Source organism: Macaca fascicularis, chromosome 5, assembly GCF_037993035.2.
Source record: "Macaca fascicularis isolate 582-1 chromosome 5, T2T-MFA8v1.1".
In the NCBI taxonomy this organism is placed as follows: Eukaryota; Metazoa; Chordata; class Mammalia; order Primates; family Cercopithecidae; genus Macaca; species Macaca fascicularis.
Window position 1 is genome coordinate 157,238,343 of NC_088379.1, and position 13,660 is coordinate 157,252,002.

Sequence of the window (13,660 nt, forward strand, 5' to 3'; positions counted from 1 at the left end):
TAGTCTTTGGAAATATGAGTTTGAGTTCTGGCATTCTGCTAGTTCTATGATTCGACAAATTGCCTAACCAGTCTCAGCTGCAGGTTTTTGCTCGTCTTTAAAACGGGAGATAATAGTGCCTACTTCTCAGGGATAGTGGGAGCTTGAGAGAGAATGAACAGAAAGTATCGAGGGTAAGCACTTAATATGTGGTCAAAATTTCAAAATGAATTTGTTATTTATAAGGCTTCTAGTTGTAATTATCACAAAAGTTTTGTTGATTCTTTGATGGAACCAGATTTCATATTTATATACCCCAATGCAATCTACAGAGATGAGCACAGTGGAGTGTCCTCCTTCATAGTCTAGGAGAGAAGTAAGATTTGCAGTTGCAGCACATTATCCTTACTTTTGCTGTATAAAACAGGTCTGAAGTATTGATTTCTATGCCACACAGCAGGAGATGCAAAGAAACCAAGATTTTGCTGATTTAAATATTATAGACAAATCCTAAATACTTATAATGAAGGATTATTACTTCAGTGGAAGAAACAGGCATACTAACATGAAAAAACACATTTTATTGCACTTAAGTTATAAGAAAATAAAATTTCTAAGTGAATCAAACCATAGACACAATCCCTTTAAAGGTTGTTTTCCTCCATCATGTCAGGTTGTTACATAACTAAAATTAACCAACTTGAATCTGATTGCTTTAAATCAGACTATAAATAAAACAAACAAAAAAAAATAAACAGAAGGAGGAAAAAAAGATCGCCTAGGATACAGTGTTAAACCACTTTCACAGTTCAGCTTGAGTTGTGGCTCTTGGAGAATGAGGCAAACCATTTGACTTTTTCATTCATTTTGTTTGTTTGCATGTGACGCCTTTACTACAAAAACTGAATAGTTTCTGCTTTGTCAGTTACTCAGAGCAATAAAACTGTAACAGTTGTTTTCCCAAATACTGTAAAACACTAAGACTGACCAGCGACTTTATTTTAATTTTGTGTTTTATATATTTTTAAAATATTTTGTCAGTTTTACGATGTACGTTCATCCATTCACCACAGCCCTCAAAAAGAAAAGTTTCTCCACAGAACAGGCAAGTAATAGCTCTGTTCCAAGGAATGTGTTTTAAATTTTGCCCAGATAAAAGAAAATAAGCTTTGCACACACTCTCAATTATTTACTTGCAGGCAAACTTCACTCTTTATTATCTGAAACTCTTCCATTCTCAGCCTCTTAGAGGCACAGATGGCTCAAGTTTCAGTGGCAAAAAGTCTTTTTTCCGTAACCAAACTAGAGCAAATTTGGAATTCAGTCTGGGACTAAAACGTCACAGCAGAAAAAAAATAAAAAAAAATAATTTGCTTTTTTCTTTCTTTCATTTAGCAGCATAAATAAGTTTGGCCACTGGGAGTACAGTACAGGGGTGGGACAACAATCCCATATTTGAAGACCTACTTCTAGCACCAGCATCAAGAATTAAATCCATCTCAGGACTCACAGAACCCAGGACAACTTGCCACCTTTGAGCAACATATGCATTGAAGAATGTATATGGAAGCAACAGTAAATAGATAAACAGAGGCTAATACTGTGATTGATTGACATTGGCAATGGTTGGCAAAAAAAAAAAAAAAAAAGGTTTTCATGATAACTGTACAAAAACAATTCACAGTAATTTTTTTAAGCTTTTTCACTCCAGAAAAATGACTTTTTGTTGCAGATGCTCTCTAATTAGAAAGTCAACCAGTACTTGTTTTGATGTTATTGCAGTTCCTTTCTAGGTGTCTAGTTGTCAGTGGTAAAAGAACAGGCTAGCAGAATCTGTAATGATGTTTCAGCATTAACACTGCCCAATGAGCACTGGAGAAGAAAATAAAGAAATAATTGCACCTGGTTTGATTTAGAAAGTCTCATTTTGCAAAGCTGCCCTCAGTCAAAAGTGAAGCCTTTTATGTGATGAGACAGCAGACGCCTCTCTTGTCAGTTATGGTTTGTCATCTCTTCTTCTTTTCCTTCTTAGTCTGTAGGTCTTTTCAATCTGTTGCCCCAAGCCAACATCCTGCACCACTGAGAACAAGGGATTTTTTTCTTTTTCTTTTCTTTTTTCTTTTTGCAGGGGGAAGGGCAGGGAGTATATCGTCTACACAATTGGACAAATTCATCTTTTCTGCTCTTCACTTCATGTCCACATCAAAGTCCAGCACCAGCAGCTTGGTTTCTTCAGTCCCATTCCGACTCCCAACTGCACACACCAGCTTTGTGTTTGAGGCTCTGATCCGCCACACGACTCCCCCACTCCCCCCACTCTCCAATGTGACTAGGTTTCGAATAAATTCACCCGTTTTCAAGTCCCATAGTTTTACAGTTCCATCATCTGAGCTGGTAATTACAAAGTTCTTGTTGAACTGTAAACAGGTCACAGCACTCTGATGCTTGTTGGGACCTAGACAAAAACCAAAAGAATTTAATTACTGGTTAGAAATAATGGCTATGGGTTAGTTACATTATAATTTGTAGACTTCTACTTTACAACATACAATAAATGCAACATTTGAAATGATACATATTTAGAAACCTATGTCCTCAGTATTTTAGGATCAGCAGGGATATAAGAAAATCTGGTAGCAATTTGTAACTGAAACATTAACTTTCAAGAGGCCTGTCTTCCAAGACCTTGGTTAGCTACCAGACAAATGTCTTATTTTCTGGCTGTGTGAATGACAGCATTCCTTGGTGAGGATGCAGATAGTGCAACTCCATACATACTGCTGATGGACAAATGAGCACTAAGAGATCTATTACTCCACCACTATGAACCACTCAAAGCTGAATGGTCACTATTCCAAAACTCTGAGAAGAGACAAAACCAATGAGTAAAAAGCTGCAATGTTGCCTATCAGATGCCGCCCCCCCTCCCCCACCCCAGAAAAAAACGCTTTCTAAGGGCTATAACAAATAGAAAAAGTTAATCATGAGGCATTGCTGTACCTCATCTAATATTAGTGATTTTTCACTTGTTTCTTTCTCTTATTTTAGTAGGCACTATTATTCCTCTCCATTCCAGTTAAGCACGTGACTAAGAGGAGGCCAAATAAATTTTCTATCAAGGATGCTTTTGTTTTTTTCAATAAGGTAGCCCTTCAAAATTGGACTACAAATTCAAAATGCAATGGCCAATCAAAAAAATATAATGAGTATGTTGCTTCTATGATATAGCCAAGATCTTTCTTCTCACTGTTCTTAAAGGTTAAGTAGAGTCAATTGAACATGCAGGAAGTGATTAAACAATTTTATATTATATATTAAAAACACAGTTCAAAACATTTCCTCAAGAGTAGACTAGTTCTGTAAGTCAGGGTGAAAATATGCATAAACTTTTCTGAAGTAATCATTCCGTATGAGGTTGACTCTTTTTGTAATGCTAAAGCTCCATATTTCCGTTGAATAATGATCTCATTTTTAATGAACAAAACTAAACGTAACTAATACTTACCTTGCAATGTTTGTAAACACTGTCCTGTTTTGATATCCCAGATTTTAACTGTAGAATCTGCATTCCCAGAGACAAGAATATTGTCTTTGAGTTCCATTCCACTTGTTAACGACTGGTGCCCTGTTAACGTGTGAATGCAATTCCCTGTCTCCACATCCCAAACGCGAATTGATGTATCAAGAGATCCACTCACCACATGGATACCATCAAACTACAAAAGACACAGTTTATTAGAATAGAAGTACGGATGCTCTTCATATCAATTACTGACCTTAATCCTAGTAGGAAAGGGGGAAGAGGATGGGAAATGGGTAATGCCAGGAACAAAATGAGGTACTAAGGTAAAGTGGCAATGAGGATAAAGTGCATGCCAAGCCATTCTACAATGTATGTTCTCACACCTTTCTATCAGAAAGTTTCATCTTTATGCCAAGCTGCTTCAAACTAGATGCAGAAGCAACTTAAAATGAAAACAAAGCACCTAAAATGAACAATATATTAATTTTCAAATCATCTGGCCCCACCTAGCTATATATCATGGGTGACTGAGAGAATTGCTATTTGAGTTTTCCTTCCCACTAGGAAGCTAAGACTAATGACATAGCTTATGATAAACGGAGTGCTTATCAGCACTTAAGGCATGAAAAGGGCTAGAGATAACTTTCGTGATGTTCAAAAGTAAGTTCCATTAAAAACCGTGTGTAAAATAAAATTTCATTTATAAGAACCTAATGCTAATTAGGAAATGTGCCAAAAGATAACTGTATCTGGAATCAGAAGAGGTGGCATTTTGTTATCAAAAGCAAACTACATACCACCTCTTCTCCAGCTTCCCAGCTACACCAAAAGTCAACAACAATCTATCATTTCTATATAATAATGTGGCTACCTCTTTTCTCAATCAAATGGGGTTATTTAAATTAGAATATTATATTCATTAAGCTTCTGAGAATATCACAAACAGGTGCAGCCAATTTCCCTTCCTCCAAATTCATCACCTTTTCTAATTTAGCAAACATCTTGATCATATTGTCAATATTTCATGACATGGACAATATTCCTTCGACAAAGAAACAAATATCCTAAGAACAGAATTGACAGTACTAAGATTATGTACTAATTTGCTGAACATTAATGGGCAATAACTGATAAATAAACTATATAGGCTGTAGGAAATATTTTTACATTGAAAATGTTGCCTTTCTGGAAACAAAACAAGATTCATATTCTAAACTTCCTATTCATCTAGTCAATGATCTTAAAATATGGCAATGTTTTCAAGGATATGGGCTTGAAATGTAAACCAAAAAAAAAAAAAAATCTGTTTAGTCAACTTTACTTCCTTATGACTACAAATCAGTGGGCCTGGGACAGTAGAGTGCTTTATGCAGAAAGGATCTATTTCCACTTTGAATGGGGATGGAATCACAATTACATGGTCCATCAACTTTCAGCTATCAAAGCAAAGGGTCAGCTTTGGGCCATATTAATCCTCTGCAAAGGAGTTTCTTAAAATCCAGGTTACTCTCCTATGAGACTATTTAACCATTAATTAATATAGCAAACCTTAGAGTCCCAAATTGTCAGGTTACAAGACAAATATTTGTATTTAGAGGAGAAATAGATCACAGAAAATTGAAAGCATCTAAATAATTTTGAAATTTATATAAAAACAGCAGAATAATCTGGTTAATCTTTTTTGGATTGTACTGGAGCAGCAATTTGACAGCGATTATCTGAGTAAAACAACCTTATGATTCATCAGGAGAGCATTTAAGGGACAGATAAGAGATCTTACCTGTAATGAATAGACTCTATTAGTATGCCCCTGCAACGTGTGTAGACAGGTTTCAGTCTCTGGATCCCACACCTTTACCATAAAATCATATGCTCCACTAACAACCCTCCTGCCATCATATTGAACACAGCGGACTGCTGCAACATGACCCATCAAAACATGTAAACACTGGCCTGTCTCAATATCCCAAACCCTAAGAGTGGCATCTCGGGAACCGCTAACAACTCTGCAGAGGGAAAAACAGAAAAACAAAACAAAACAAAAAAACCCATGTTTAGAATTTTTAATAATATGAGAAAACATGATAGATTTAGTCAAGGTTTTTTAGCTTTCTTTTTCTTACACAGGAACAACTCTTGTCAAAAGAAATCCTATGTAAAACCTTGGTATATAAACATACAATAAGGGAATGGGAAGTTGGGAAGCCTAGAATGCTTCATGCTTGGTTCCCTGACCTGTGGACCTTAGTTCCAGCACCTCGAGGTTCTGTGGGACTGAGTTTGAAAACCACTGCACTGTATTTTTTTTTAAAAGCAGCAGTAGCTGCCTCTAAATATATACAATAAGATTTTGATTTTAGAAATAAAATGTTAATGTGGGCATGTGTATAAAATGTTAATGGGAGAACTCTAGGTGGTAGTAGTTTAAAGAATTTAAATTTCTTCTTTATGTTCTTTGCCATTTTCCAAAATTTCAATTATGGATGCATATATTCCCTTGTGATTAGGTAAAAAATTCAATAAAGGTTATACAACAAAACAAGTCAGGATTTGGAATTTAAACAGCTGCAGATTTGTGTTTACACTATACATTCCAGTAAAAATTAACCAGTTTTAGACATGTCCTCAAACACAGGCTGCTTATGCTTTTAATGATTAGATTTATAAATATGCAATAGGCTATAAAAATATTGATATGGATCTTTAAAGATATGTACATCTTTAAAAACAATGGCTATCCCTTAAACATGTGGTTCAACATTAGTGCTACACTCTCCTGAAAACCAGAGCAATATGCAAATACTGTAATCACTTTTGGATTACAAAACAAAGCTGAAAACTCAGGTATCCTTATGTCATTCATTCTGAAGAGATAAAAGAAATACCACAGTTTCCATATTGGAAAAATTAGAAAATTAAAGGGTTGAGATTTAAGTCAGAACACAATGGAACACAATGAAAACATATTACAAATCTGGTGTGAAATCTGCTTAATGTAATGGTTCTTAATATAAGAAGATGCTATAGACAGAATTAAAGGTAAAGACTGCCATTGATTCACTGTAAGGACCTTTCAGAGAGACCTTTTTTGACAAATGAGGCAGAAATCACACTTGTTTAACAGGGGTATGATGAAGATAATAGAAAGATAGGATTTTAATAGGAGGGCTTTACAGGAGGAGATAAAAGTAATAGCAAAGGCACTGAGAAGAAAAAGTCAAGCAATCTAGTTTGGCAGACACCATTTTGAAAACTGGATTGAGGATTTCTTCCTTAATTCGTTAGTCAACAGTAGGCTCACAAAGACTTAAGAACTGGGCAGTGACACTATCATAATTATAAAAGGACTGTATGTCAGCATATAAAATGTAAGATGACCAAGTTAGAAAGTTGTGACACTAGTTCAGAATGAGAGAACAAATTACTCACAGGCCTCAGCCTTTGCCTAGACTTAAGAGATAGGGTGGGTGTAAGGTGGGTAGGTAATTTAAAAAGGCTCAGACGCTTGAAGCCTGAATTTGTCCCACTTGCAGAAGTAAGAATATCAAAAAAAGAGAGAGAAAAAATGATTTCTGCTTGAACATGATGAGTCATCAAAGATACAGAACAATAAAAAGGATTAGAGAGTAGAGAGCTTCAAAGAGGAAGCCGACAACACTAGCAAATGAAAAAGGAAACTTACAGACAATCCCCAATTTTAAGACAAAACACTATGGCTTTCCTAGAATAGAACCATCTGAAGTCTAATAATTAAATGTAATTTAAGAGCTCATTGTCACTATTTCAGTAACTCTATACAGAAAGGGCCCAAATTCACAAATAATAGAGGAAGAAGTCCCAACCACGATAAGATTTTCCCTTACCTTTTTTCATGAAGATGCATACAACGCACTGTGGAAGTATGCCCATATAAGGTGTGTATACATTCTCCGGTCTCTGCATTCCACACTTTGAGAGTCCGATCGGTAGATCCACTAATGATGATGTTGTCTCTCATTTGTGATGACCATACTCCACCTGTATGTCCCACTAATGTTCTCAGACACTGGAAAAACACTTAAGATGATTACTTTTGGGTAGAAAGGAAAAGTGATTTAAATAAAATTTAATAGCTCATTAAAATTTGGAGTAAAGTTATTTATTCGTTTGGCTCTTCAGAAAATATTATTTTACACATCCGTATAAAATGATCCCATCACTATTTATAGTTTTGTTTATTCAAAGCATTATAAATTTATATAAGCACAAGCAATTGAAGAACATGTAGAAAGCAAACATATGATATAAAATATGATATAATAAAAAGGAAACATGATATGAAAGCAATTATGATAGCTCTGGTCTCTTTGATGAAAAAATACTGAAATTGCAACTGGGTTTCTTCCATGGGAATAGATTCAATGAAAGTATGCCAACAGTATTGGGTGTGGCTACATACCACATTTCATCTGAATCTGCCCCAGGGCAGTAGTTAGGAGCCAGTGAAGCTACTTCTAGACAAGTAAAGACAGACATTAAGGCCCTGAAATAAATCCCAAACTAATATTACACTATGGAAATATAAAGCTGCTTTAAAAAATTTTAACATCTGACTTGGCGTATTTATAAGATACTTGCCAAGAAGCACCATGGTAAAAGACATTTTAAAAGACATGGATTTTTTTTTGTTTTCATACTCTCTTCTGTTATTTTTTAGGTGGCAATTACTTAATTCATGAAAATATTCTCTACTGGACAGATACAAATAAATATTTGCTAGAGAATCATTAAGGTATGATATAGTACACGGTCAAGCTGATTGCTTGGGCTACTTTTTTCTTCAAACTTACATTTAAATGCCTAGTCCACTCTCATCTCACAAGGGTTTGAGATAAGTATAAATTAACATGATTTATTAAGTTCTAAACAATAGGTAGGTTATCAACAAAGCAGTTCATAAGGAAAAATAAATACCCCTCAACCATACTTCTGAAAAACATTACAAAGTAATGAGGTATAACTTAGACAGTAAATAAAAGTGGGGAAAAATTGAGCCAAGAAAAATATAAAGCACCCTTGAAAATGTTAAAATATCTGTCACAAACTATGTAAATGAAAAAAAATTAATGAAACCTCTATCATGAGAAACATCATTATCCTCATGCCATTGATTTTCATAAATATGGGGGAAAAAGCTAAGTTACGAGCTCTGATATTTGCTATCCCAATAATTGAGAATCAAGAATGAATTCTGATTTTCTTTTTTCCAGTTGCTACTTGCAATGCTATACACAAAATTGTGACTTTGTGAAGTGTAGGAAGAGTAAACTTACTTTGCCCGTGACTGCTGACCAAACTTTTAGAGTGTTGTCATCAGAACCACTAACTATTCGGTTACCACAAAACTGTAAGCATGTGATCACATGATCATCATGTCCTTTCAGCACCTATAAGATAGATGTACAGATTAGAAATATGTTAATTAAATTATGTTCTTTAAAACACTGGTGAAGAGAAAAATGAAGGCACAAACTGGAACGGTAATTTGTAGTCTATCTCTAGAATTATAATTTATATAAAATATAAAGCATTATTTTTCCTGGCTGACGAATTCAGAATTAAACATTTTATTGTTTCCATAGTCTATTATTTATACTCAAAACATCAACTATTAAAGTTTTACTGCATCAAGACCTCATGAAGATGGTTCGAACACCAATGTATTTGACAATAATCTATTTTATCTGTTCAAACCAGAAGAATATGCCTCTAATTTTTACAACTTTGACACACAAGAACAAAATACGCATCTATTAACCACAAAGAGTAACAATTATTAGCATTCTCAAAACAAAAAAAATCTATAACATATACATATTAGTATCACAATGTCTCCCCAAACTGTTTTTTTCCAGTTGTAAAAATATGCTCAATAATTTAAAGTGTTCTTAACATTCTTTATATATTTGAAACGTTTTAATACAGAAAACCAGAATTATGCTTCAATTTATAAAAATAAGACACACGAAAGCCACCAATACCAAAACACAGACACTCCTCAAAAAATCATGTTTGGACTATGTGATCAGAGAAGGCAGCAAATTCTCAGGTAGAATGTGTATGACACAGTACAATTCAACAGGATATTGAGAGATTTTCATTTAAGTAAGATAAAAAGATACTCAATTTAACTTATCTTTTGTTCAAGCACAATTAGTTGTCAGATTAATTAGCAATAAAAGAATACTGTCAGTAATACTTTCAGTTATTTTAAAATATATGGTTTTCTTTCCACAGAAGAGAAGTGTCAAATTATACAGTTTGCCAAGAAGTGAAATAGTACACTAGGTACTAACACTGATTAATGGTTTCTGTTACACTGTGCAGAGTTCAGTTACCTTAGGAGATTTGAGTTCTCCTCGCCTCCAGTTAGTATCAATTCTGTGCTGTCTGATGTATGCACTTTTCCATGGACTGTGTATGAAACCTGGTTTTATTACTTTTCTTCTCTTGATGTGCAACGGTTCATCAATCCCTGAAGTGTTAGAGGTCAAGAGTAAATTGCCTTCACCAACAATAACAATTATACATTTTATAAAGTATTCCATCTTTCTCTCTGCTTGAAACCACTGAAATGTAAGACATTGTCCAATTTCTAATACTGTTATCACAGTATATAGCAATAATGTAAAGTTTGCACTTTATATGGCATATTTTTGTATTCACTATTTCATTTCTCAAAATGATTCTAAAAGATGCTGGTGAAGATGTGAGGAAATTGGAATGCTTGTGCAAATGGTGCAGCTGCTGTGGAAAATAGTCTGGTGGTTCCCCAAAACAAACACAGAATTAACATATGATCTAGCAATTCCATTTCTGGATACATAAGCAAAACAATTAAAGGCAGAGCCTTAAACAGTTATCTGTACACCTATGTTCATAGCAGGATGACTCATAATAACTAAAAGGTGCAAGCAATCCAAGGGCCCATCGACAGATGGATAAACAAAATGTAGCATTAGATACATATACACAATGGAATAAAGGAAATTCTGACACATGCTATGACATGGATGAACCTTGAAGACATTACACTAAGTGAAATAAGCTGATTACAAAAGGAAAAATATTGTATGATTTCACTTATATGAGGTAGCTAGAGTAGTCAAACTCATAGAGACAGAAAGTAAAAGGGTGGTTGCCAGAGGCTGTGGAGAGGAATAATGGGGAGTTATAACAGGGGGCATGGAGTTTCATGTGAGGAAGATGAAGTTCTGAACACAGATGATAGTGATAGTTGCAGAACAACGTGAATGTACTTAATGCCACTGAAATGTACATATAAAAATGGTTAAATTGATAAACTACATATATGTTATTACAATTTTTAAAAGATCATTAAAAAAATGATTATATGGGAGAAGGGAAGGCAGAGATTAATCCCACTTTATGTATACAGATACTTAAGAAGGAAGATTTCACTAATTAATCCAAGTCCTACAGAGGTGAAAAGCAGGATGAGAAACCAAGTACCCTGGATCTTTACCTCAAACCTTTATTAACTGGACTAACCATCAATGCTTCCCACTTGACTATAACCACCATGAATGGAATGATCACCTATAGAGTACCTGCATCATGCTCTATGATTCTTTCTAAAAAAAGTTTGCTTCTGAGGCACATAATACTTTTATATTTTTTCAAAAATATTTTTCTGGATGTCTGCTGGGGAAAACAACAATAAAAACAACAAAACAGCTCTCCCAATACAAAGGATAACTATTCCTCTACTAAGGAAAAAAATAGGTTTCAAGAACATAAGCTCCATGACAGAAAGAGAACTTCAGTTCACTGCTATATCCCCCACCTTGAAGAAATGTCTGGCTCATAGGAGGTGTTCAATAAACATTTATGAAAAGAATTAATTAATACTAAATATTTGGATATTTAATTGGAAATGTAATTTTGGGGTTTCCTTTAAATCATCCACATCTTGACTTTTTCATTGTTTATTAATTCTACTAGTGATAGGAAGCAAATCAGATATATTTGCTATTAGTTATATTGCTTGTTAAAGGGGTTAGCTGTAAGATTTGGCTCATTTCAATGTGTAGAATAATCTGTGGATTTTATTATAAGTAGGTGAATATTATTTTTATTTTTTCTACTTGTTTTCAGAATCACTCTGCTTTTCAAAGTATAAACATATTCTCTGTGCAATTTTGAACCTTACCCTCTTCTTTGCATTTCTCTCTCCAGAGAAGGTTGTCTTCAGCCAAAATTCTCCAATAGCGACATGTCTGAGCCGCTTGTAGCAGGTCTTTGGGTTCCAGGAATGAAAGCACATAGAGTGCCAACTAAGAAAAAAATGCATAGTATAATACCCATATTTAAATAAATATATATATTATATAAGTTAATTATTCTCCACAGGATGAGATACTTGATAAATATAATTCTGCACTCTGATTTTTAAAATTATGAAAGGCAGTAACTTCAGTCCTAACAAATATATACCAGATAAAAAACATACACACACCTTATGGTTTTTATGAACTTCACTCTACTCTTTACCTCTTCAGGGACTACTGATTAAAGCTCTCTGTCTCTGCTCTTGCCTTGCTCTGTGAGCCTCAACTTAATAATTCTTTTTTAAAAAAATGTTATTAGTTGTTTAACTTTGTTCTCTATCCTACTACAATGTAAATTCACTGAAGATAGGACCTAAATGCTTGCCTGACAGACAAGAAATAATTTTTATATATTCTGTGTGGCATGACTTCAGATCATTTCTGATTGATATATATCATAATTAACAGTCTTCAAATCAAAGTGTTTATTATCATAATGAACTTTTGAAACACTTACATCCTTGACTGTAAATGACAAAGGGGGACAATTATTAAACCATTCCATAGACATATAAAAGTAATTGAGTTCTAATTACTTTACATTACTTAAAAGGATCTTCTTGATGGGCCACACAGAGTTGTATATTTGAGCTAACTCTTTGGTATACCACTGATTAAAAAATTTTGTTTATAATACTTGTAAACTATTAATTTTTTTCAGTGTGTCAGTTCAAATAAAGAGGAAAAATAAAGAGAAAAAAAAGGGGAATTATAGCCTCTCTTTATTCAAATAGCCTCACATATCACATAAAATTTTAAATTATGATACAAGGAAAACCATTTAAATAGAGCAATTAAGTTCAGTTTTCACAAGAACTAAATGACAAGAACTAAAACAAATTATCCATTAAAGGGTCAAGGGTCATATAGGGAGTAAAAGCACAATTTTAATTATTTTTGATGCTAAATATAAATTATATAATATAAATTATGCTTTCCCAATGACTTTACATATATAAGGAGTTCATCATGGGCTGGTGTGGTGGCTCACTCCTGTAATACCAGCACTTTGGGAGGCCAAGGTGGGTGGCTCACTCGAGGCCAGAAGTTCGACACCAGCTTGGCCAATGTGGTGAAACCCCATCTCTCCTAAAAATACAAAAATTTGCCAGGTGTGGTGGTGCACACTTATAATCCCAGCTACTCGGGAGGCTGAGGCACAAGAATCACTTGAATCCGGCAGGTGGAGGTTGCAGTGAGTCAAGATCACGTCGCTGCACTCCAGCCTGGGTGACAGAGCAAGATTCTCTCTCAACAACAACAGCAAAAACTTACCATTAATTACATATTTACTATGTATTTGTTGAATATTATATATTCAGTATACTCAGTAAATACTGTGTATACAAAATACTCCAACCAGCCGGTATTCAGTTTACTACTACTACTGATGAATGATAGTGAAAAACTTTTTGTGAAATAATTACTTTTGGTATATCAGAGAAGACCAGTATTATGCAGAGAAGCTGAGTCGTTTAAAATAAAAAGGTATAACTATATTCAACAATACTCACACATATGTAATCTCAATATTGTACTTAACGGATACTCCAAAAGCCACTTAATTTGGGAATTAGCAATCAATCAAAGCCTAAGCAAGTTCACTTTGTGTCAGTATAGCAGTAATGTGATGTTACCATTATTAGTCTGTGTGTAATTGTAATTTAACATAGAAGTTATCAGGCACAAAAATATTTGTGCAAAAGAGATGCTAATTAATGACCAAGATATTTATCTAAAAACAGAAAAAGTCTATTCTTTTCTTTGC

At 34.2% G+C, this 13,660-nt stretch overlaps 1 protein-coding gene across 7 annotated transcripts in view; it reads right to left on the reverse strand.

Moving 5' to 3' along the window:
• Positions 1-540: 540 nt before the first annotated feature.
• The window catches only part of FBXW7 (F-box and WD repeat domain containing 7), a 210,423-nt gene continuing 197,303 nt past the window's right edge, over positions 541-13,660 (reverse strand). For all 7 annotated transcript variants that reach the window (XM_005556082.4, XM_074040623.1, XM_005556081.4 and 4 more), the window contains 7 exons: positions 11,715-11,838; positions 9,880-10,016; positions 8,815-8,928; positions 7,366-7,547; positions 5,283-5,508; positions 3,485-3,695; positions 541-2,434 (listed from right to left, as the gene is read on the reverse strand). In XM_005556082.4, the coding sequence (XP_005556139.1) occupies positions 2,166-2,434; positions 3,485-3,695; positions 5,283-5,508; positions 7,366-7,547; positions 8,815-8,928; positions 9,880-10,016; positions 11,715-11,838 (1,263 nt within the window). In that variant the 3' untranslated portion in view covers positions 541-2,165. The remainder of the gene's footprint in view (positions 2,435-3,484; positions 3,696-5,282; positions 5,509-7,365; positions 7,548-8,814; positions 8,929-9,879; positions 10,017-11,714; positions 11,839-13,660) is intronic.